At 39.7% G+C, this 25,354-nt stretch overlaps 1 protein-coding gene across 5 annotated transcripts in view; it reads left to right on the top strand.

The window, feature by feature from the left end:
• Positions 1 to 25,354, top strand: part of WDFY3 (WD repeat and FYVE domain containing 3) — a 129,648-nt gene that overhangs the window by 12,011 nt on the left and 92,283 nt on the right. For 4 of the 5 annotated variants that reach the window (XM_082236235.1, XM_082236232.1, XM_082236233.1 and 1 more), the window contains exons 1-6: positions 8,757 to 8,773; positions 14,463 to 14,673; positions 20,609 to 20,732; positions 21,127 to 21,236; positions 22,842 to 23,003; positions 23,461 to 23,653. In XM_082236235.1, coding sequence (XP_082092361.1) covers positions 14,494 to 14,673; positions 20,609 to 20,732; positions 21,127 to 21,236; positions 22,842 to 23,003; positions 23,461 to 23,653 — 769 coding nt within the window. In that variant the 5' untranslated portion in view covers positions 8,757 to 8,773; positions 14,463 to 14,493. Of the gene's footprint in view, positions 1 to 8,756; positions 8,774 to 14,462; positions 14,674 to 20,608; positions 20,733 to 21,126; positions 21,237 to 22,841; positions 23,004 to 23,460; positions 23,654 to 25,354 lie in introns of those variants that run through there. The other variant, XM_082236234.1, reaches the window with a different exon arrangement.

Below are 25,354 nucleotides of genomic sequence, written 5' to 3'. Positions count from 1 at the left end.
GAGGTATGTGTTTAGATGGGGTCGTTATACTTGTTTATTGGACCAAGCAGAGCGATTTGGAAAATTTTATAGTCTAGTGTTTGCTGGACTATTGCATTTTAATCAGCAGATGTAGAATATGCAATTGCTTATCTCACTGGAAAGAAGTTTTCACAACTGTTTCTTACAATACCAAACTCTTAGGTTTATACTGACACAGGATGTGAATTAGGTGTAAATTGTGAGGTAGAGTTTGAAATAGATTAAGAAAACTGTTTAAACTTGAAAAATCGGTATATTTCACAAAAGCAGTTTCCAGCTTCAATTTTGTCTGATGTCCTTATGATGAGAAATAACTAACTGAACACATTCCATGTGCCATTTCTCAGTCTTTTTGAGTTTGTAACTGAGTTTGTGTGTGTGCATGCATGCTTGTGAGGCGCACACACACAAAAACAGAGGGAGAGAGTGTGCACATCCCTGTCTTTCCTTTATCATTGTACAGTGGGCCTGCCACTTATAATATGCAGTGCTTTTTTTCTAGAAAAACAGGTGTCAGTACTCACCATGAAGTTGTTACAGTAAGTGTCACACTTTTTCACCAAAAAGAGAGAGGTGCCAGTACTGTGTACTCTTGAGTACCCCCTGGAAAAAAAGCACTGCTTATATGTAATTTACTTTCGAAATTGCGACCTTAGGCACATGGCTGAAAAATATGTACATCGTAGGCTGCCTTTTCATAGTTCAAACCACGCTCAAGTCGGCTTGCAACAAGGCAAGTTCTACAACCAGCAAACACGAGGAAATATTCCGGTTGGAATGGTTCGGTCAGAGAGTGTAGTATAATGCTAGATTATCACTGCAGGAACGGGGATCAGGGAGTCGCATTGTTTATTGTTATACTCTGAATCCAAGGGGCTAAAGCAGTGCATAAGCAGCAGATCGATATGCATAAAGGAAACCTTAAATATATAATTCAAGAGCACATACACTTTGGCCTCTGCAATCATTCTTTGCATTCCGAGAATCCCATCCCCCCCAACAATCACACAGATAGAAAACTGAAATCAAATCTTGGGGCTAAAGCCCTGTTAACGCCCCTGAGATCTTATGATGAGGGGTAGTATATAAATCTAATATAGGGTTGCCATACGTCTGGAAATTCCTGGACATACCCAGAATACTGCTGTTGGAAGCAGTGTCCAGGCAGAAATCCAGGTGGAAAAAAAGCTCAACGACTTTTTTTGTCTGGATTTTCGCTTAATCTAAATTATTATTTATTAATAAAGCTAGCACACTGAAGAACATGACACCTAGTATAAGGGGGGAAGGAATGTATTTATACAATACACAGAAAAATTCCTTATCCCCAAGGTAAGAGTCACTACGTAAGGTGCAGAATATGGATTATGAAATCCCACTTTCCCCGGGAGGCAGTCTGGGTCAAACCAGTCTCCTGTGTAATGAGTTCCAAATGTGGCTGCTATAACTACAAAAGTCCTGTTCCCTATTTTTACTGCCCATGTTTCTCAGAGCAGAGGACATGCAGCAATGCCTCTGTTGTTATATTAATGATAATAGCACAACAGTGGAAATAGTTAACAAATTCAGTTATTGCAGAAAAACAATAGCATACTTTAAGTGTCTCTAAGGGACAAGAAGATTCTGCTCATTTCTACACAGTATGTTGGGATTTTATCTCATGTAGTTTAGTTTCTGATTTACATGTATCCCTCCCCCCACTGTCTAGAGAAATATGTATGTCATGATCTTTGATTGGGTGTTGTTATTTAATATGGCAAATGGGGAGCCATCCATAGGGATGCATGCTCCCAGCCTGTTGCAAATTCCCTTTTCTGTAATGTTAGGTCTCCCAAACACGGTGGATGATCAGGCGTTCCTTTCTGCTCCCCTTCATTTTTGATCAGGCATTCCCCACTCTTTGACATGTGTAACTGATCTGGACCGATTATATAATACAACTATTAAGGAATGTGTGTGGGCCCATGGCTGTGTTCCCTAAAAGTGGCCAGTGTTCTGTCTTCATCAAACTCTTGGTAATTTTTTTAATCATTGTGACAATTACATCTGCAACTTGGGTGGAATCTACACACACACAAACACTGCAAAAATGTTTTTTTAAAATTTTGTTTTGAAAAATACATTGAATTTTGCGTAGCTTGCTGTCACCATCTAGTGTCACATTTGTATATTGCTCTCTACAACACATTTGAAACGTTTTATTTGCAGCTGTGTAGCTAGCTGAGTCTTAGGACTGAAGGAGATTTGAATCAACTAAATGGAACCATTACTGTAGTCCATAATACATTGTAGTGCATGTCGGTAGTTTAGGCTCATGAACATGCAGTATTCCCTTCCTTGTTAACTTCAGTCTTTTGCATTATTAGTAATCAAAACCTTATTTACTACTATTTGATTCTTCAGCATCACTTACCTACTTTGACAGGGCGTTTGTGTTGCAGCCCCTGCTCAGAAATAGCATTTGCCTTGCAGTGTTGTTCTAGAAAATGTCCCTTACTCCAGAGTGCCTTGCATTGCTGTTCAGACCCCAAAAGCTTTTAAAGAAGCTGTCAAATTAGAAATGGCAGTGCCAGATGGAAATGCTGCACCTACTGTGACTTGCTAAATTCAATAAAAGGTTAATGGTACTTTTTGTATTGTATTGGCAGGTTTGGTGATGACAGTGTTGTCAACCCCACAGCATGAGAACAGTAGAGCCATTAATAAATTACATAGTACTGCCAGTGTGTAATACTTTACAGATATATTCTCATTCTTCCACTTGCTCTTATGTGGAGGTGGAATGTGTCATGAAACCTAAATTTGCGGTTGGTCACTATGCTTCCTTTAATAACAACACCATACATCATTTAACCCTACACTTTTCTGGACTTTGAAATCACTTCATACTTTCAGTTAACCACATAACAGTCCCATAGGGCAGGGATTGCCAACCTTTTGGGGCAGATTTGCAGACTGCATGGTGACCCTAACTTCAGTGGTGGGAACGGACCATTTGGGCGGCACGAAAGGCCTTTGCTTGAGTCTGTTAAGCCCACCTAGTATCTTCATTTGGGGGATTTGAATTGGGAACTTCCTGCGTTGCATTAAAAATCAAATAGAGTCTTATATAGGCCGTTCATGCCAAAGCTCATTGTTCAGAATTCAATAACTATTACCATTTGGGTACAGATTCTCACATTATCTGAATCACATAAACAAGGATCCCCTGGGATTTTCTGCTCGCTTATTGATTGATTGATTGAATCAGGATTGTTAAATAAGATGGAAGGAAAACTGGTGTAGAAAGAACTTTTGACATAACCTGGAGTGTAGCAAATTTTAATGCAAGTTTGGAGCGAAGGGGGCTTGTGATTTTAGATGGTAAGAGAGCCTGTTCTAGCTAATACTTTCTCATCCTTCCATCCTGGAAGTACTTGATTAAAAGGTACCTTTGCTTGGGATGCCTTCCTCAAAGAGCATTTGCTTGTTGTGGTTATTCAGAGTCATGGAGAGCAATTGCACATGATCTTACCCATTGTTCTTGTTGCTGTTACTACTACATCATATCTTCGATAGTTGGCTGCTAGTATTGAAAGAGGTCCTAGAGTTGTGCTCTGGGAAACGGTTTTCCATTAGATCCTTCATCCTTGGCAGGCTTTTAAGGGAAAAGGAAAGTGATGAGCACAAAGAAGAAATGTGTATAAGAAAGGGGAGATGCACTTGGAAGAGGAAAAATAAGAACTAAGGCAATAAGGGGAGGAGACTGGGTCCTACCCACACCATGTATAATTGGTGATGCACATGCTATTTCTGCCCTTTTCAGCAGTTTGTATTTCTGGATGCCTAGAATTTAGCAATCCCTGTCATAACTCTGAATAGTCACCATAGCAGTTGTAGATTTTGTTATTACAAAAATAGGAAATTGCTTCATTGTGTGCCTAAAATCCCTCATTAGTCATCGTCACATTGATTTTGAGAGATAACTTCTTCATTCTTTTGCCCAAGTAATGACAGAAATGTTTCTCTTACTTTCAGGCTAAAATAACTTTTTGACTGAAGGGGTAGCTTTACATTGGAGTAGTGATATTTCAGTAAATTGCTGGGATAATTTTTTTTAACTCCATGCTGAATTGTACCCTTTTAAAAATTAAATTTAGCTATTTTTCTTTCTAAATTATTTTGCTTTGTTTAAATGTCAGTGGAAGACCCAGTTAATCTGTCAGGAACAAGTAATGTTTGAAACATCTCTGAAAGTCTCATTGTGAGATATCTGAGCAACTACATATTTTCCAGTTGGCCCAATAGAATGCACCTGGAATTCTTCTAAATGCTTTTTCTAACTTTGCACAAATGTTCTACATTAGCAATAACTTTTATGTTGGTCTAAGTCTATTACTTTTTTTTTACTGAGGGGAGAGAGTTAGTGAGCCTATTGCAGCTTCAAATATTGTAACTTTAATAAGTGCTACTGTGATATGGTATATCCTGTGAGCCGGTTGTTGTCTCTAAAGTTTTATTATACATCTTTTCAATAATTTGACTCTTAACTTTTGAGAAGAAAGCATTTTGCTGCACTTTATCCCTGCAAATTTTACTAAACTTGTTTCTTCTAACCATGTACTAACCATTCCAACCATGTTGGAATGTGAAAAAAATAAGTTGAGAGAAGGCAAACAACAACAACAAAATTTAGAAGAAAAGTTATATGGACTTGACTAATCTTATTCAAAATTTCTTGGCAGCAGAGCACCAGGAAATAGTGTCATCATAAATGCTGTTTCATAGACTCTACCACCAGAAAGTGAGCACCTGCCAATCTCTGTCATGCCCCCTAATGTAACCCCCCTTTTTTTTTAGTCTGGAAAAGAGTGTGCTTTGTAATGAATGTCTTACGTTTACTTGTTGATATGTTACTGATTATACATCATTTGTGCTAGCAAAGCTAAGTCTTCATATAGCCTTATTTTTCTGAAGATGACAACAGTTCTGGAAGCAACTTTCTTTGTTTACAATACTGTGGTTACTAATAATCTAGCCTTTTTTGTAGTACCTAACCCAGTGAAAGTACCCCCACCCCCAATAAAATCCTGGGAAGGAAATGATTTCATTCTCTTGAGGTTGGCAACTAGAATTTGAAATGATATAAAAGTCAGTGGCACAACTAACACAGCACACTGTCAGAATCCAGAAGGACTCCCACTGTGCCACCCACACAAACCCCATCCACTCTGGAGAGTCAAGAGAACCCCTAGAACAGCATTCAGTGGGGGGGGGGCATTGTTCCATCTGGCAACCAGAAATGCTTGTGCTAATTGAGCCATCAGTGATAGCAGTTTTGCTGTGGATACAGAAAGTGAAATTTTAGATTGCAACACTCGCTGGCCCTTCACCACAGTTGAGCAATGGGAATTGGGCCACTAGATTGCTCATGCCCTTGCTGTCTTTAGTCATCATTTGGCATTTCATTTGTCTCAGTATGCATGTGGCTGCTTTTTATTTATTTTATTACATTTACACTCTTTGTTTCTTTAGTCATGGCACCTGAGGCAGTGTTTAGTGTGGCACACATGCATTTGTGGGGAGCTGAATTTTGGCACAGTTCAGTGCATGAATAATGCCCTGTCTTTATTCTGGAATTGTTTGGCTGCTCAAAAGAAATAATACCTAATACAAGTGTAATTTGTGCTCTTGATGTAAGTCCTTGCTGGGCAAGATCTATAAGAACAAATAGGTTTCTCTAAAGGTTGCTCTACATTAGACCACTGCCTTATACTTATGCATTTGGTTGAAAAATATAGATCCCAAAGGCAATCTAAGATATATGCTGCTTTTGTAGATTTTCGTGGTGCATTCGACTCAATTGACCGCCCAAAGCTGTGGAGGAAACTCGCAGAACTAAAAATTGATCAGCGCTTATTGATTCTAATACAAAATCTATACTCTTCCAATGTCTGTCAAGTCAAACTTAACACCATAGGTCATCTTTCATCAGACATCCCAATCTCGAAAGGGGTAAAACAAGGATGTATTCTTGCCCCCTTTCTATTTAACTTATTCTTATCAGACTTGCCAGATCACCTTCAAAAAATAGAATCACATGCCCCTAAACTTAATCAGAAACCAGTTCCTCTCTTATTATACGCAGACGATGCAGTCCTACTATCATTAACGAGCTTGGGTCTGAAACGTCTTATATCTTCTCTGACCCTTTACTGCGAATGTAATAAACTCTCTATAAATTACGAGAAGACAAAAATTTTGGTCTTCTCAAATGGTTGGAAACTAGAGAAATGGAAAATAAGAGGGCAAGAAATCCAACAAGTAAAAATCTATAGGTATCTGGGAATCTTATTCCAGAGCAATCTAGGGTGGGCAAGTCATCGCACAAATGCCATAAAACAGGCAAAGTGCACCTCATCAGCAGTTGCCCGTTTTTATTATCAGAAAGGTAATCAATTTATTCCTGCGGCCAATCAGATTTTTCAAACAAAAGTGCAAGCCCAGATATTCTATGGAATCCCGCTATGGATTCAAGCATATAACAGTGATTTAAATAAGATTCACTCCAGCTTTCTGAGACGTATTCTTGGACTCCCAGCTGCGATCAAATATGAAACAATGTGTGCAGAAATAGGCATACACACAATGGAATACTGGGCCTGGTCCACCTCAATAAAGTACTGGTTACGCTGCCATTTTCGCTGCTCTCCATCAAGCCTGCTCGCTGATCTGCTCAAAGACCCCTATAAATCAAGATGGTATCAGTACCTCGAAAAAAAGATTGAATCTTTAGGCATCGAGCTGGAGCCCCTGTATAATTCCAATGAGCAATACATTTTCCATAATATCCTAGCTAGACTAAGGATGTGGAGAGACAAAATATTATGGCAGCTGTAAATAAAATTTGCTCCCCCATATTCTATGATTTAAATATCTTAGATAGCAGAGTCAATTACGTCACTAAATTAATAATCCCAGCCCAACGTAGGGCTTTTATGCTGGCCCGGTTGAATGTCTTTCCCTCAGCATTTGTCTGGGGAAGATATCAAAACATCCCAAGAAACAAGAGATTCTGCAGATGCTCTATGAATGTCCCGGACACTGTAGAGCATATTCTCTTTCATTGCCCATTGTACAGTACGCTCCGTCAACGCGTGCTGTCCCCTCTTTTGGGTGGTCTGGAACCCCAGCAAGGTGAATGTGCGGGATTCTGCCTATCCGACGTTGACCAAAGGGTAACGGCGGGGGTAGCCGAGTTTTTGGCTGCAGTCCTCCAAGGAGCAGGATAACAAGGAAAACCACTGATTTTATATGTATGTATATATATGTGATTGTGGCCAACTGCTGCCTTTTTGTATATGTTTCAAGGCTTTTGCATGTTGTTTTCCTTCTTGCTGTTTTTGTTTGCATGATGCCTAATAAAGGTTTGATTTCATAAGTCCTTGTTTATCGCGTTACTTTGGAAGTTAGGAATCCTAGAACTTTGGGTTCTGCAAACACAGCATCTCCACAGTGTTCGAAATTAGCCAGGCACCAGGCACATTTTGCACCAGGCTTTTGATCACTTGCGACCAAGTCTAGTTGCCTAGGCACCAAGATGGCGCCTGACATCTGCACCATTTGGAGGTACATGCCTAGGGATCATTGGATCTGGTTTGTTTTCACACAAATGCCCTATCCTGTAGAATTCTTTCAGTTATATTTTATCTACACAATTGGAAAGAATTTCTGGAACCAAAATGCTTTTTCTGTTCAGCCTGAGCAGGTGAACTCGCCATTAAGAAAAAGAGGTTGGAATAGGCCAATATATATGTGGACTGTCCCTGGATCAGTGACGCTTCTTCTTTGAGTTCTCAAAGCTCTTAACCAAGCTCAAGGTGGCCATCTGAACTAACCAGATGTTCAGTTGAGAATCACAGTCAGCCCATCCTTTGGAAAACAAGACTTTAGAGCCGCCTTGCCAAAAAATGGCAACTAGGCATTCTGTTTTGGTGACTGTAACTTTGGTTTAAGCAGCCATTTGGCACCTAGCTTATACATCTGAAGTTTCCAGCATTGCATCTGCCATAATGCCAGAGCTATCGTTTAGACTAGGGCTGGGGAACCTACAGCCCTCCAGATGTTATTAGACTCCAGAGCCCATTAGCTGCGGGCTGTGTCCAATGCTTTGGTACGATGGCTGTTGTAGCCCAACAGTGTCTGCAGGGCCAGAGATTTCCTGCGCCTCTTTCTAGACTGTAAAATTCTAATAAAGCACATTACTCCTGTGTGTTGGTACAGTGCCATAGACACTCTTGACACAAGTGAAGTACAAACTGTAATGACACATGAAGAATGCATAAGTCAGGCATTTCTAAATGGCCCTATATGTGAATTTGAGTGGCTTTTCTCCTCCCACACTTTGTCCCCCCCTGTTCTTTCTAAAGGCTACATTAATCAGCATATGTTAGTTGACACAGGCAGGGAGGGGGGACCTTGCCTGAAGCAGAACGGGTTCATCATCCTATGACAAACAAGTCCGGCAGTACTGCTGGATAGAACAGCAACCCTTTGCCTCTGTCGTCAAGCCAGCTTGCACACTGGTACAGCAAGCTCCAGGAGACTCCAGTGCAAAGCTCTGAGTTTCGCCTGGATTGCCTGAAGTATTTTTGCTGCATGTGGGGCTACCAGCAGTAGATAATAACAAGAAACAGGCTGCTGCTGTTATTTTCTTTCAAAAAGAGAAGATTTAAAACTTAAAGATGCCTGCAAAGAACCTGAAAAGCACCAGGTGGGATAATTATTTTGTCTCCTTTTGGTTTGGAAAATTTAATGTCAGATGATCATTGTGTGAAATTGTGACAAACATGTTGCCAGTGTAACATTTTGGAATTTGTTAGACAGTGCAAAACAAACACAGCACAGGTAAGATGGCAAACATTTATGTAGGAGGCAAAACGCGTAGCTGATTTCATGCTTCTTTTGATGACAGAGCAATCATTTTTACGCCGTAAAATATCCCTGCAACAAATGCTTCCTTCTGTTTGATCTTGTGCTGAACATGAGTAATGTTTTGTTTCATTGCAATGAAAATGGTGTTAAATGTTGCCAAGGTTTTTCTGCTTTGCATTTTTGCCCGGGAAATGAAAATTGGGTCATGGGGGAAATGAACATGGTGGGGTGTTTCAACAAACTATTTAATACAGAGTATATGCTAATAATATTTAAAAATAAAACTTGATAGATAGCTTTCTAGTTCTCATGTTTCATTCCTTTTAATTGAATGTTTTACACTTGGAGCAGTGATTCATTACATTGTTTACAAGTGGTACAGCATTCTTGTCTTCAGAAATACACCGCTGCAAGTGGTCTGTGAATTACTTTGCATTTTGATTTAACAATCTTATTAATATAGTTGTACACTGTTATGAAAAAATAAATATTTTTAAAAGCTATATAAAGTGAATAGCTTATGATTGATTAGCGTTCTTTTTAGATTCCTAGAATATGCCTGTTGTGAATGAATGCCTTGTGTGGAGCTGTTTATAAATCACACAGTTTCTCTGTGAAAGTAATCTTTTGTGAGAAACAGCTGGAGAAACATGGGTCAGATGTTTACTGCAGTAGATGTCTTGGTGCAAGTGGTGGTGGTACTTCTGATTTGTATTGATCCTCTCTCTTCATTGTTGAAAACATAACAGGGAATGCCAAATCAGAATTTAACGCTACACAGGCTTAGTGTTTGTTTATCACAAACTGGATAAAGTGTGCTCAATTTGTAGAAATGTTAAATGTGAAATATCCTGTCGGATCACTGCTGGATCTCTTCCAGATTTTTTGATCCACTGTGACCAGCTTGTTTATAGAATCTATAAAGCTGCTTGGCGACAGTTCCGTTGTACATCCTAAAATCCTAATTGGTAGCTTAGAATTCTGTGAATCCTAGACACAGCACAGATGTTTCAGTTTGTTTTTTAATGAAGGTTACATAGTTGTAATGCATCAGTTGAAACGGATACACATCTTCCCTCCAGATTGCAGTAACACTATTGGGAGCCCATCCCTTGTATCTGGTAATTGTTGGTGAAATGTGATGCTTTCTCGCTGTCTAGTGCTGCCTCCCCCAAAGTGGTTCTGCCCAGATGTTTTGGACTGCAACTCCTGTCATCCTTGAACATTGACCATGCTGACTGAAGCAGATTAGTTACCGTCCCAAACATATGGAGGGCAATAGATTGGGGAATGCTGGTCTAGAGCCATTGTTATTATTGAAGCTTTTCTCCCTGTGAAGAGAATCCAGTGTGGATTATCTTGCATTTTAGAAAGTTACAGCAGAACCTCGACTTAAGTTACCCTCGGGTAACGTAAATTTCGGGTTGCGAAAGCGGCAAACCCAGAAGTATTTTTCTGGGTTTCGCCACTTGGCATGCGAAGAAGCACTCCATGTGCCATGCGCATGCGCAGAACATGCACCTCCGGTTGTGGAAACCTTGGGATCTGACTGGAGCTCCAGAACGGATCCTGTCCGCAACCGGAGGTACCACTGTATTACAGCCATTGAGTGCCTTCTATCAGAAGTCGCTTAATCAGGAAAATGAGAATTTTTGTATGTTTTTCTCCCAAATGTAAGGTGATATCCCACAAAGTCATTTTTAGTGCAGACCCATTGAAATAAATGACCTTAAGTCCATATATTGCAATGGGTCTAGTTTGACGTAACATTGGAGATCATGCAGACTGACCATGTCTGTAGTAAAATGGAGTGGGATTTTTAAAAAAATGATAGCCTAAGTTTGTAAGTTTTTCATATGAGCATTGCTCTGGGTCCTTTGCAGCACAACTATAAATTTTGGCTTGGCCTTTGCAGTTCAACATAATTACTGAAATTATATGTTTAAGGAAGAAATACTTTGGGCATGCACATCTGTTTACTTGAAGCATTTGGCACTTTTATCGAAATAGTTTTGATGGTTTGTGTTTTCGTGCTGTGTACTACCTGTGAATTATGGATTCTTAGGTATTATATATATATATTCATTCTTTAAGCCATCCCTACAACAACATTTTGGAACAATTAGTTTCTAGACATCTGTTTTTCAAATTCAACATCTGCTAAATGCAGTTAAACTGTTAAATCTTTTGAGATTCCAGTTTCCATATTTGGTCTAAAGAAGAGAACACTGAAAATTTCAACAAGCTTATTTGAAGGCCATCTTTTATAGTTATGTGAGATGCAAGGTGGACCCTGTTCTCATTCTACATAGTATGGGGTCTGAATTTGTGTTAAAGGGACACTTCTGAAGTACTTGGGACAGCAGTGAGAATAAATATTTGCTTCTACTGTTACTGTTATAAAATCCAAGAAATATATGTTTGTTTCATGTTATCGTATTACTAATGTGTTTTGAAATGCCTGAGTTATTTCTGTATGCCGGCTAAAAAGCTGGGGAAAGTCTCCTGATGAATGTTTGGATAATTATCTGCTTGCTTGCTTAAATAACACCCTTTGAAAGTAACAAACCAATTCTGTAGTCCTATAATAGGTATTGTTAAACTAAATACAGTGTGTGCTGTTTAGTCGTTTCCTAGCCGTTTTTGTTTTTAACAAATGTTTTGAAAGCAGCAGTATTATTTACCCCTAAATTATCATATATCGTAATGATTCATGATGAATGTATATTAATCTCCTACATTCCTGCCCATGTATCTGCATTATTTAATATAGCCTGGAGGTACTTTATCTGAACTAACTGCTTGCCATATGTGTTAAACCTTTCCAGTGACAACTTTTGTTTGTTTGGGTATATATTGTGAGAGATTTGCATACAGGTATTCTAGGGAAGCGTGTTTCTATCTGGGACAAGTTCAAATCTTGATATGCAGTGAGCTCCATATTTTTTGACAGGGATGTCAAAAAGGACACTCATACACCATTACACAGATTCTGATTGAACTAAGCAAAAAACGAAGTGCCTGAACTTCTGACTTCATTTCTCTGAACTCTGTGGGTGCCCTTTGCTCTATTGGACAGTTTCTTATTGATGTCCAGTTGTAACATCCAGTCACAGTACAGTGAGGTGTTGAAAATTACATATCCTCCATGTTTCTTTTTATGTAAGAGGAATTGAGCGACACTTTCGTAACAAACAGTAACTTGGGATCTGTGTGCGTATCACAAATGTGTGAACGCTCAGAATATGTGTTCCTTTTGTAGAATTCAACATGGTAAGAATCTTGGCTTCCATTCTAAAGTAAACAACCGTTTATCTTCCACTTAAGCTTGAAAGCATGTGGCTAAATGCCTTGTAGTCCCAGAAGCCAGAGCAGGGCTTAATAGCTTTTCCAGTTCTTATGAGAGTTTCAGTGTTCCACATAGCTTGGTGCCCTTTCACATGAATACTGGAGGCACAATAAATTGGCAACCTAAGTAAGCAGTGGTGCAGGATAGAACTCAATGGTGAAGAATTTTGTGACGGAACTTTTTGGGTTTACCCATATATATACATGGCATATGCCCCACAATGTATCTTATCCTTTGTTAACTTCAAACTAGGAATTAGGTCCTAGCAAATATTTTGTCCTGTCCACCACCACCCCACTGGGATTCCCAAAGTAGAATGGATAGTTTTTTTCAGCTTGGCTTGTGATGATTAATCACTTGCAATAACCTAGTACTTGAAGACAGTTTCAAATGACTAGGTTGCTGTAAATAGAAACAGTATACATAACTGGGCTACTCAGTCTTTAATTGGTGGCCTCTGTCTAGTAACTGTAATCTGTGTGTGTTCGTGCACATTAAGTAAGCCTTCTTTCAGCCAACCAAGATAAATGGGTTAGGTAGGGATATGTGCTTGATAGACCTACAGTTATGTGAGCTCAAACTCAGTAAAGCTTGGTGTCTTGAATCTGGAACGCTCAGTTTAGTGTATACAGAGCGCTTAACTCTTTCAGGACTAAAGTTTTGTAGTCTCATCCCCCTTCCAGAAATAGGATAGGCATTTCTAGTTCTGTGTTTTTTGGACATACAGGCAATGATTGCTTTACGTGCATCCAATTGATGTGTGACCATGCACATGTGCATTGTGGTGACCTGGAAGTGGCTGGAAAAGGGGGTGTAATGGGCTTATGCACACTCCATCATTGCACACCATGACCCAGAAAGCAAACCCCCATCCCCCAAATTGGGGGTTGCATGTATACATGAAAAACAACTCTAGCCAATTTTGAAGGGATAAGAGATGTGTGGGCTACTGATTTGGGACCAAGCTGCTGTTCCTCTCAGGAGGAGCAATATATAGGCACTCATATATTTTTTATCTCTAGGCAAAAAGTAGCTTTGGGATGAGAGTTTTCCATTGGAGGAAATGGCACAAGGGGAAAGGATTAAAGCCCATCCCCTGGATTGGGCCTACTCACACAGGCTACTATTGTTGCTGAGTTGTTGTTTTTTTAAAAAAAGTTCAGAAAAACAGATGCAACCATCTGCAATATAAACATTGCATATCGCCATATTTCTTCTAGAATGGCCCCAAATATGACTCTGGTTTGGGGCTGTGATCAGCTTACTTTCAGGTTCCTTTCCAGGTTTACAAGGATATGGTCTTGCTTTATTGCCACATATGCAGCTCCCACAATGGCTGTGAAAGGAATACTTAGTCATAAGTGAGATAAGATTTGTCTCATTTTTTCTTGTTCTTTTTGGTATTTGGATTTTGTTTTTCCTCTCTTTGAGGGATAGTGGCATATGGAGGAAGACCCAAGTTTCAGGTTTTGACTTAAAATCTCCTTTGGAGGAATTCGTGGTGTTTAAAAATCACTTGCTTTTAGAACATTGAAAGAAACTTGGGTTGTAAATTTATTTTGGGAAGTTCATGCAAAGGCAGCATTGCTGCTGAGGGCATCCTCATATATATTTGCATGCTCCACAATGGGATTAATATTGGTGGATCCACATTGCCCAAAGACATTTTGAGCTTAATGGTGTAAAAAGCCTTAAAAAGTGGAGATGTTACCTAATTATTGCATGTGCATTTTTTATATTGCTGTTTCTCTCAATTGGAAGCCATACTTCAGAATTATGCTTTGTAATTTTTGGCCAGTTATTCATGGCCAGTGCCATATGTAGGAGGAAGTCATAATGTATATCAGGGCTGTCCAACAGGTCGATTGCGGGGTGTCCCTGGTCGATCCTGGTCGATCTTTGAACCCCCAGCAAAAAGCCCCCCCCCAATACAACTCTGACAATGGGTAGGTCACTGACAGTTTTTTAATACTGTGAGTAGATCGCAGGCTCTTGGAAGTTGGACACCCCTGATGTATATGTAGCTGACTTCAATATATAATAATGATCCAGATTCTTCCCCCCTTCCCCCTCTTTATTTTTGACCACACATAAATTATCTATAGCTAAGTGTGTTGTTTTCTTGTTTAGTTTGCATTTTTTTTTTCAAATTCTGTTACTCTGTTTCCCCCCTGAACAGAATAAAAGGGGTCTTTCAGAAACCAGCAAAGATGAATATGGTGAAAAGGATAATGGGTCGACCCCGGCAGGAGGAATGTAGCCCTCAGGATAATGCACTTGGATTGATGCATCTGCGACGACTCTTCACGGAATTGTGTCATCCACCTCGGCACATGACCCAGAAAGAACAGGAAGAGAAGCTTTACATGATGCTCCCCGTTTTTAATAGGGTAAGCCCATCTGAATTCAGATCTGCTTATTGGCTCTTATTATGTGGGTTCTAAACAAGCTGGGTTTTTTTTTTTAATGGAAGATGGAGAACATGGGGTAGGGAGAGGGGCAGGAGGGAATGGATTAAAAGTTAAGTAATGGAATGCCAGTTTTTGCCTTCTCTGCATCTAAATCAGTGTAATATCACAACGTGTACATTGCCTGCCTCTGCAGCCATAACAACTTAACTTCCTTATGCTTGGATCAAAATTCCCCAGTGGCCACCTCCAAGTTTGTTACGTCCAGGACAAATTATATGTGGAAGTGATCTAACAGCAATGTCATGATTTTTTAGTAGATTTGAGTTTTCCCATGAATACAGAGAATTTGAAAGTGGGTGTATGGGACAGATACTGGGCTGAGAATGACTGAAATTTAAGTCATCACTGTTTCTGAATTGGGGTTGAACCTTTTGAACCTAAATCAAACCCTCGCATAATAGAGGTGGAGGGTACCTCAGAGGTCATTTAGTCCAACCCACTGCCCACCTGGAAACAAATTGCTTCGGCATCTATGATCATCCAGACTTTGCTTGCAAATCCTAATCACAGATTGTCCGCACCACCTGGGCCATTCTGTTCCACTTTAAATATGAAAGTCAGCTTAAATACTATGACCATTTCCCCCCCAGAAGAGGATTTTGTATCAAATATTGCTCACAAGTCTAAGCTCCTTTGTAATAGTCCTGAATACAGTTCTGAATTCCCCCCCCCAAGAGTTTTCTACAAAAATATGTATTGATTATGGGTGTGTGTATGTTGCTTATCAGGTTTATGTGGTTCAAGGTTTCCTGTAATAACCACTGAAGAGTCCCTCCTGCAGCAGCTCCACAGTTGCTGGCATTGAATTTCATGCACTTATCTGCATGCAGTTCCTTGTCCCTAGGGCTGCCAGGTTAGTGCTTAAATACAAGGCTTAGATGAAGCCGTTTATGTATTGTGATAAGATCAGGTCTTGTATTTAAGTAGTTGAGTGATAGCTTTATGGCAGAGGAGAATCGCAGTGCTCCATTTCCTTTCTGCATGTGCCATAGAAACTGAGTGGGCTGCCATAGTGCCATAGCAGGGTGGATCTCTCTGTCTCTCTTCTTACCAGCCCTTGGCAGAGTAGTAATTTTTGTTTCAGGCTAGTAACTTCCATGGATTTATTTAAAAGGCCGTTGTAACAGGGTGGATTGAGTTTTGCTTTGCTTTTTAAATCAAGGGCATTTTAGCTCCACAAGGAAAGAAGCTGATGTAAATCATAAATTTTAAATCGAGTTTCCAACTTCATAATTCATATATTTTATGAATGACCATGTATACCATGTAATAATTAAAGTGTATCTGCTTGCAACTACTAGGGACATAACCCCAAATATTTGTTCATGCAGCCCATGAACTTTCTGCATGCATCTTCTTAGGAGAGCAAATTTGAAATTAAGGATTACTGTTTGGTTTTCCTCTATACATCTTTAAGGACACCAAATATGAGTTTGAAGATTAATCCACAGAACGTTGTACAGGAAAGGACTGGTTTACTGAGCAGCACGTTGTTGATATTAACTTTGGTTTCATTGTCAATTTATTCATAATCTTCATTAAAAAAAATCTGTTTGTGGCTTGCCACTTGTGGTTTTACTGTGGGGAGACAAATCCTGAACTATGGCTAAGACGTAATGCTGAGCCAAACAATGGCGTAGCTCCGGGTCGTGTGGCAGTTGCAGGACTGGAGGAGGACTGAAGTGGTTCTGATTTTTATCTTGCTCATTCACACATGGGTATTGTTTACCTTCATGCTACATGTGACCTGGGTCCTTGTCAAACTGCGTAATGCATGGAAAGGTCTCAGGAGGCTTGTCATCAAACAATCCATGTTGCATCTTTAGTAAAATTGTTGTGTTTCTGAACTCTTCTAAAACCGTTCCATTTATGTAATTGTAGATTATTTTTCTCTGACAGAGCCTTTCATACAGTTGGGTGCTCTATGGGGTGATTTTGGATTGAATAGCAATGAGCTAAAGCGGCAAGGATTTGTGTGTGTGTGTGTGTGTGCGTAAGTGTAAAATGTGGACATTGTACTGAAAAGGTCTCTGCCAGTAAACAATGCTTTGGTTCATAACGTGTTGTGTTTTCTTGTCACTGCTTTACTTGCACAATCCTGAATACTTAATGATGCATTTTAATGTTCCTGAAGAGTGGCATAATTGTGCGCATAGTATGAGGGTGCCGAAATGATAGGCTTGCGGGTTTTTTTGTTTTTATTAAAAAATAAAAGCCTCAAAGTTTCTTAAGTGATTAGCTTCAAATATATGGCATGTGTTTACTCTCTTACTGTAAGAACTGCAGCAAAGTGCTTTTGATTTAAAGATAGAGAAGATCAATATGATGAAATATGGAAAATAAGCATGCCCTTCGGCTGCAAATGAGTGAGGAGGAGGAAGACTATTTCAAAGCCCAGACTTCCATTTTTGTTGGATCATGTTTCAGACAGATCTAGGTGGTTGCTTCTGTTATAACAAAGTTATTTTCCAAATTACTGTGGTGTATTTATTACATTTTGCTGTTCAGTATATTGGTTTTCTCTGAGTGGTGCATGATCAAAAGCCATAGACAGCCTTAGTGTAAGTGTAGGAACACTTGTATTTGTTGGTTCCTGTAAAAAAATTTTTTTTGTTCCTAGCTATATGGAATGTATTTTCCACAACCACCAAGTATAACCAAGTTCAGCTGCAGGTTTTACTGGATAATATGTTTTATTTTATTTTTTCCAATAATGTTTATTAAGTTTCTTACACATATAACATATACTGTAAAACAAATGAAACAAAAATAAAAAAGAACAAGAGAGAAATAAAACAAATACAACAAATGACAACAAAGAAATATAAACAATACGAATTGATTAATTAAACTTCCAACCTCATAAACATATTGCTTGACTTCCTCTATTCCTTCCCATCTGAATTTCCTTGTAACTGGATGTAGCAGTTTTCCAATATCATTTTCAAAAAACAATATTCTAATTATAATCAAATTTATTAACTTTTCTTAACATCATAGATCTCATTTATTTAATGAAATCTTAATTTAATCCTAGGCCTAATTGGTACTTTCAAGTAATTTCTAATTTTTAATATTACAATATTTATTCAAATAGTCTTTAAATTTCTTCCAATCTTCTTGATATTCCTCTTCTTTCTGGTCACAGATTCTTCCAGTGAGGGATAATATGTTTTATTAGGCATTATGACAGGACAGTGAATGATCCTTGAATGGAGCAAGGATGCAGGAACACAAAGGAGTGGGATAAGTGGCAGAAGTGAGTCCCATTGAAGTTGATGGGGTTTACTTAGAAGCAAGTGGGTATAGGATTGCAGCCTTAATCTTCAGTATACCCCCTAGGTCTTTGCACTCCCCACATATGCATAGGACCAAACTAAATAAGACATAATTCATTTTATTTATTAGAGTATTTATAACCTACCAACTCATTAAAAATTATTGTAGTGGTATACAATAAACTAATTATAAAGTTAGAAGCTAATAATAAAACCATAAAGTATAGAACAAATGACCTACACTGAATCAACCAGATTCTCTAAAAATGCTTAGCAAGCTAAACTTTTCAGCAGGTCATGAAATATCAGAATTGTAGGTGTCTGTCTGATTTCAATAGGGGCAGTGTTCCAAAGGACTGGTGCCGCTAAGCTAAAAATGCTTTAGTTTGCACAGAAATTAAACACGTAGTAGCGAAGAGATAGTCAGGCCCTCCCCAGATGATCTCAGTATGCTGGTCAGTGTATAAGGGACAGGGTGGTCCTTCAGGTATGCCGTTTTGGATTTCATACACTAACAGTAATAGTGTTTACCTTGAACTTAGCAGATTTATATGGCAAGGAACTGTACAGTGGTGGCATTGCATATGTGCTGTATGGCACCCGTGAATGCATGGTATCTAACCATGATACTAACACCAGCAAAATTACCTTTTCTCAGATGCTTAAAGATCTGGGGAAGTGGAGCAGTAGTATTGCTGAACTGTAGACCCGGGGTACAAGATACACTCATTAGGTGTTCATATTGTGTTTTCTAAACTTACCTTTACTTGTTTATTGTACTGTTTTCAAAACTATTTTTAGCTATAATAATAATAATTTATATGCCATCCATCTGACTGGGTTACCCCAGCCACTCTGGACAACTTCCAACAAATTAAAACACAGTATGACATAAAACATTAAAAACCTCCCCATATAAACATTCCTATGGTATGTTTGTAAATCACTTTGGGATGTGTGTCAAAGGCAATTCATGAATTAATAAATAATCAAGTAATAATAATTGTGTGAAATGTAAGCATGTGTTGCCTTTATCTAGAAATTTTGGAAGCCAAGCAGATAATACACACACACAGAGGGGCAGCTAATGGCTCCTACTTCTGTATATGTTCGCTTGCTGTTTCCTCTAGCTTTTTCTGCCTTTCTCCAGGGAAGCTTTTAGGATTCTTGCCAGGCAGAGCTTGACTAGATGTGGCTACTTTCTAAACTTACGAGTAAATCATGACATCGCATCTTACACAGGAGTAAACTCATAAATCGCGACTTACGCAGGGGTTCGGTTCCAAGGGCTCTGTGTATACTTGGACTGCCACCACGTGGGCATCCTTACCGTTCCAGAACCGGCATCCTGAGTAGACCTTAAACCAGGGGTCAGCAACTTTTTTCAGCCGTGGGCCGGTCCACTGTCCCTCAGACCCTGGGGTGGGCTGGACTGTTTTTTTTTTGGGGGGGGGAATGAATGAATGAATTCCTATGCCCCACAAATAACCCAGAGATGCATTTTAAATAAAAGCACACATTCTACTCATGTAAAAACACCAGGTAGACCCCACAAATAACCCAGAGATGCATTTTAAATAAAAGGACTTTTGTAAAACAGGCTGATTCCCGGACCATCTGGGGGCCGGATTGAGAAGGCAATTGGGCCGCATCTGGCCCACGGGTTGCCTACCCCTGCCTTGTTGTTGTTTAGTCGTTTAGTCGTGTCTGACTCTTCGTGACCCCATGGACCAGAGCACGCCAGGCACTTCTGTCTTCCACTGCCTCCCGCAGTTTGGTCAAACTCATGCTGGTAGCATCGAGAACACTACCCTTGCCTTAAACACACATATACCCCCAGCAAGGCAGAGAGCTTAAAAGCTCTTTCTGCACTGAGTACGCTTGGGCTAGACTGGGAAAAGGCTCCTGCCAGCAACCCCAGAGACCGGCTTCCAGTCATTGTAGTCAGTACTGAGCTTGATGGACCAGGGGTCAGAGCCAGTGCAAAACAGCTCTCTTTCTTCCTGTGACCCACAGATACAGACCCCTCCCTCACCCCTCCAACATGCAGTTGCAGCAGTCATGCTGTGGGCTTTTGGTCACTTGAATGTTACATGGTTTTATTGTATTAAGCTGCATGTGACGTCTAACACCCCTAAAGGTCTGTGACAAGAAGGTTTCTCTTGAGACCCAGTGTTGAATTGGATACAAGGGAGAAGCCCAATTGCATCTCTGAGGGGAAGGTATTCAACAATCAAAGTTCTGTACAATGACTTTGCACTCTAAACATCTAATGCTCCAATTTAAAGAGGTGACTGGACTTGTATGTCTGCAAAAACTTATCTTCTGGGGAGAAATTCAACACTGTACTAAGATTATCGTTCTACCAGCATATTGATGGAATGGTGCCCCCTCTCCTCCCTTGCTGTTCCAGGGATTCTCACAACACCCCTCAAGCCAGTATTGGGAGGTGTAAGAGGTGGCAAGAAGCTCTGTTGCACTTGCAGAAGTCCTTCTCCAGGGCTTCTACTGACGGGTCACTTTAGTTGAATCCTGCCATAAATTCTGTGGTGTTCATAGTATTTTCTTATCTGCAGGTATTTGGAAATGCACCCCCTAGTACAATGATAGAAAAATTCTCAGATCTCCTTCAGTTTACAACACAAGTGTCACGATTGATGGTGACTGAAATTCGGCGGAGAGCCTCTAACAAGTCTACAGGTAAATTCATACCATAGCACCTAGTTTATCTTTGTCCAATCAGAAGTTGAATATTCACATAACAACATTCTTCGTGAGATGACTGACTCTTGGCTGTCACTGAAGATAGTAAATGATTCTCACCTGCCTTCATCAAAGTATGAATGGGACAAGCGTGTAATTAGACATGAAAGGAAAGTGAGACTTGATTGTCTTCATGCTGATTATGCACTTCATAGCAAAACTGGATTCAAGATGGGAGTTCTTAAGCAGCTGGAACATGAGAAGGAACAATTTGCCTATATATGGTATAAGTAGAAACTGGCTTTAATATTGTATAAGTAGAAACTGGTTTTAACATTGTGTTTGCTTATCTTCTTCTATTGTTGTTGTTTTTGTTTGTAATTAACTCCAGAGGCTGCAAGTCGTGCCATAGTCCAGTTTCTGGAGATCAATCAGAGTGAAGAAGCCAGTAGAGGTTGGATGTTGCTTACTACAATTAACTTGTTAGCTTCATCTGGACAGGTTAGTTATGCATGAACAGAATCTGGTACTATGTAGCGTGTACCTATAAATACTCTTAGAGGTATTTGTATTTAGCAAATGAGGATTTTGAAACACAAGAGATATATATTGTTTGCCATTTTTCTAAGCAGTTGTGAGCGAAGTCATCCAGTGATAAAAAGAAGAAGAAATACCTTGTAAAGTCCTGTTAGGCGTCTCTGTAGGTTGGAGGTCAAAAGGTTATGGTCTGATCTAGAATCCTCTGTTGTGTCTTATGTGCACATAACTTTAGGCCAAACCATTCGTTTTAGGAAATATGTTTGGAGTTCTGACATTCTATATAGAGTATGCAATATATGTGAAAACAGTATATATGTGAAAACATTGCACACATGAAACTGCATACTCTATATAGCATGTCAGAACTCCAAAGCTTGGGGCTAGAGCGTCATCATGCATGGAAGGTGAAAGCTGATGTAGACAGCAAAGGTGGAATGATATTCACTGAGCTTCATTGAGTAGCATGTGACAGGGAAAGCTAGTGCTGGTGTTGGGAGTTCTTCAACAGACTAGGCAACAGAACACATGGAAAATGGCCAGTGATTAATGAATATAATCTGTACATGATCACATTGATTATTATTATTGGGGGGATTATTTTCCCAAACGCATTAATGATTTTAGCCTGAGATGGTAGGCTAAAAGACAGCAAAGAGAAGGCTTTAGTAGCGTAGATGAGATATGGTCAGATCATGCATTTTACAAAGAAGAAAGGGAAGCTTCTAGGTGTAGAATCTGACTATGGCGGGAGAGGACAAGGATGACTCAAAATATTACCTCAGTGGTGTGCAGATCTTAACGTCAAACTGGGAGAAGCTCGTTTATCATTGTGTGCAATTGTTAACGCAATGATTCAGGGGCTTGTTGGGTTCTTTGCGATATTTAAGATAATAGGGCACACTGTGTGCACTAGATTTTGACGGACGTTGTATACCATCTCTTGTATACCCTATCTCAAGATGAGATGGGGGTGAGCATTCAGAACAAGAGTGCTCTACTGTGTGATTTCTCCTACTCAAATTACAACCAGCAGAAGCAGGGTGAGCATAGCATACCTCAAGTGGGCCCCTGTTTCGGTCAAGATCATCCCATTCCCATTGCCTTCTGTCGTACTCTCCTCTAAGGGAAGAAAAAAACTAAAATATGATGAATGAAACAGGTGCCAGAGTGCTCCATTGAGGGGAAAAATGATGCTCTGTGTGTATTCTCCATCTAGTTAGAAGTGCACTAAGCTTCTCCCATTGGTACTCTTTCCTGGGTTGAAGCTCTTTTTCCACTTGGGAAATGGGATGGGGCTGCTCAGCTTGTTCCTCTGTGTGCGTGTGTGTGCACACAGTTTATCAATGTTGCTAAAAGCTTTCCTTTTTTGATAATGATAATGGTTTTTTCTTCTGAAAATTTTCAGAGTAACTTGCTTCAAGAATAGTATTCTACGACTTCCACATAAAGGTTCTAGAAGCTGTATAGCTGGATAATTTCTAACAGAGTAGGTGGAATTCAGAACAAACTGCATTGTGCTAGGAATGCTACGCTAACATTTTGTCTCTACTCTTTTTCTTCCCTCAGAAAACAGTGGACTGCATGACGACTATGTCAGTGCCTTCCACGCTTGTGAAATGTCTCTATCTGTTTTTTGACCTTCCACATGTGCCTGAGGTGGCTGGAGGAGCCCAGAATGAGCTGCCTCTAGCAGAACGTAGAATGCTATTGCAGAAAGTGTTTGTGCAGGTAAATGAGTTGTAACCACAATACTACATTTCAAATTCTGTTTCATCTCCTAAAGGATTGGGAAAAAAGGTTCTTGCATTGAATTCTTTTACACTCACGCTTATACACTCTACAATTCCTAGGCCAAATCAAGGTGTTATATTATCCTGCTATTCTATATTACTTTTTCTCTGTTACCTACCTTTTTTTTTTTTTTGGCGTCTACATGTTTTTCCTTGTTGCAACCCCCCCCCCCAATTTTATTTTTATTTTTTAAAAATAAAGCTGGTTACTGATGAGAGAAACTTCCATAAGTGCATGATGGTGGCATTTGGAAAATTAATATTGTTACACTGAACTGATTCCAAGGAGCTGCTTAACTCTACCTACTTTCTCCACAGCTTAAATGAAAATTACAATAAACAGAATGCTTATGGTAACAATTATATGAGCTTCTTATAATGGCCTTTTGTTTCAGATCTTGGTGAAACTCTGCAGTTTTGTGTCTCCGGCGGAAGAACTTGCTCAAAAGGATGATCTTCAGCTTCTATTCAGTGCAATAACCTCATGGTGCCCTCCCTATAACCTGCCTTGGAGAAAGAGTGCAGGCGAAGTCCTAATGACCATATCACGTCATGGCCTTAGTGTCAATGTAGTGAAATACATTCACGGTTGGTATATCTTGGTGCTGTATTATGATTTTGTTTTTCTCTCAATATAGTCATGTAATAATTTCTATCATCGCTAGATTCTCTCTCTCTGTCTGGGTGACCACGCTCCGGTCTTAATCCCTAATTTTAAATTCTCATTTGTGAAATAAGAATATTGATGTGTTAACTCATGTGCACATAACTGAGGTGGTGGTGCCTATCCTGAAAACAGTGGGGACACGACTGAAAAAATTATAGGACGGGCCTAACGCTCAATCAGGGCCATCGAACCTGCTGTCCCCTTTGTGACATGTCTAGCATTCATTGCCATCCCACCAGATGTTTCATAAACCCTCCTATTTCTGTTGCTTGAACAAGGTGACAGAAATAGATGATGTGCTTTCAGTAAACCAGCAGAGCACATTGATCAACTGCATATTGTGTACATGCTGGGGAAACTGAATTTGGTTTAAACTGGTAGTAGTGATGACGTAAAAGGGATTGTAGGAAGAAGAACCTATTTTTTGTACCTCAGTATTGGCTAGCAAAATGCACAGTTGTTTCTTACATGAATGATTGTGGGCTTGCCACTTCCACTGATGTTGAAAGCTCCCAAGAGTAGTTCCTGTTCCTTATCTACGTGTAATAGAGCATTAGATTCTTGCAGAGACAGCTCTGGGTAGTTGCTTCTGTTTTACTGCTTCCTGTCTCTTCCGTGGAACATTTGTAACAGATTGAAGGGAATTATGCCACTGCCTTATGCCATTATAGTTTTGTAGTTAGTATACCATACAGAGTTCTGCTCAAATACATCCACTCATGCTTAAAATAAAGTCCAGGAATTGTAATTTAGTTCTGCTGTAACATGGATATATGGCACCCAAATTATATTCATGCTTTGAATAAGAGCACACTTGTTGCAAATAAAAGCATTCAGATTATCCAAGGCTTTTCGTTTTCCCAAATGTAGACTCTTCAAGCGATAAGGAGCTACACACACACAGCAGATTTCCTTCTGATAAGTAACACAGTCAGAAGCCATTATCTTTTATAGTGCAAATTGCACTTATGCTAGGACATTCCCGCTATTTCTGTATGTATTTGTTTGTGGAGTTCTTGTATTCAATATGCGTATGGCATGGTTGCCTTTGATTTGGCCTCGTCTTTTGTTGCTCTGGGAGTAACAGTACCAGAGATGTCATGGGCAGGGTGAATTGCATGGTTACTTTCTAAGCCAGAATGGTTGGCCACTGGTGCTTATGCTTGGAACTCTGTTCAAATGTTGGGTAGAGTGTTCAGGGTGTTTTCTTTTTCAACATGTTGTTATAATTATTTCTTAGTTATAATCATAATTTCTACAATTATATAGACAGCAGTTTTTAAATGCAGTTTTTAAATGAAGAGTAGTTTACGGGGGGGGGGGAGACAGAGAGAGAGAGAGGTAATAATAATTATAATATAATATTTTATGGGACATGGGTGGCGCTGTGGTATAGATACCACAGAGCCTAGGGCTTGCCGATCAGAAGGTCGCGGTTCGAATCCCGTTCCTCAGTCCCTGCTCCTGCCAACCTAGCAATTCAGAAGCACGTCAAAGTGCAAGTAGATAAATAAGTACCGCTCCGGCGGGAAGGTAAACGGCGTTTCTGTGAGCTGCGGGAAGGTAAACGGCGTTTCTGTGAGCTGCTCTGTGAGCTGCTCCGGAAGCTGTACGCCGGCTCC

This window comes from Podarcis vaucheri (genome assembly GCF_965113315.1).
Source record: "Podarcis vaucheri genome assembly, chromosome: 9".
NCBI lineage: Eukaryota > Metazoa > Chordata > Lepidosauria > Squamata > Lacertidae > Podarcis > Podarcis vaucheri.
The sequence above is the reverse complement of the archived record's forward strand: the minus strand, read 5'-3'. Positions and strand labels throughout refer to the sequence as shown.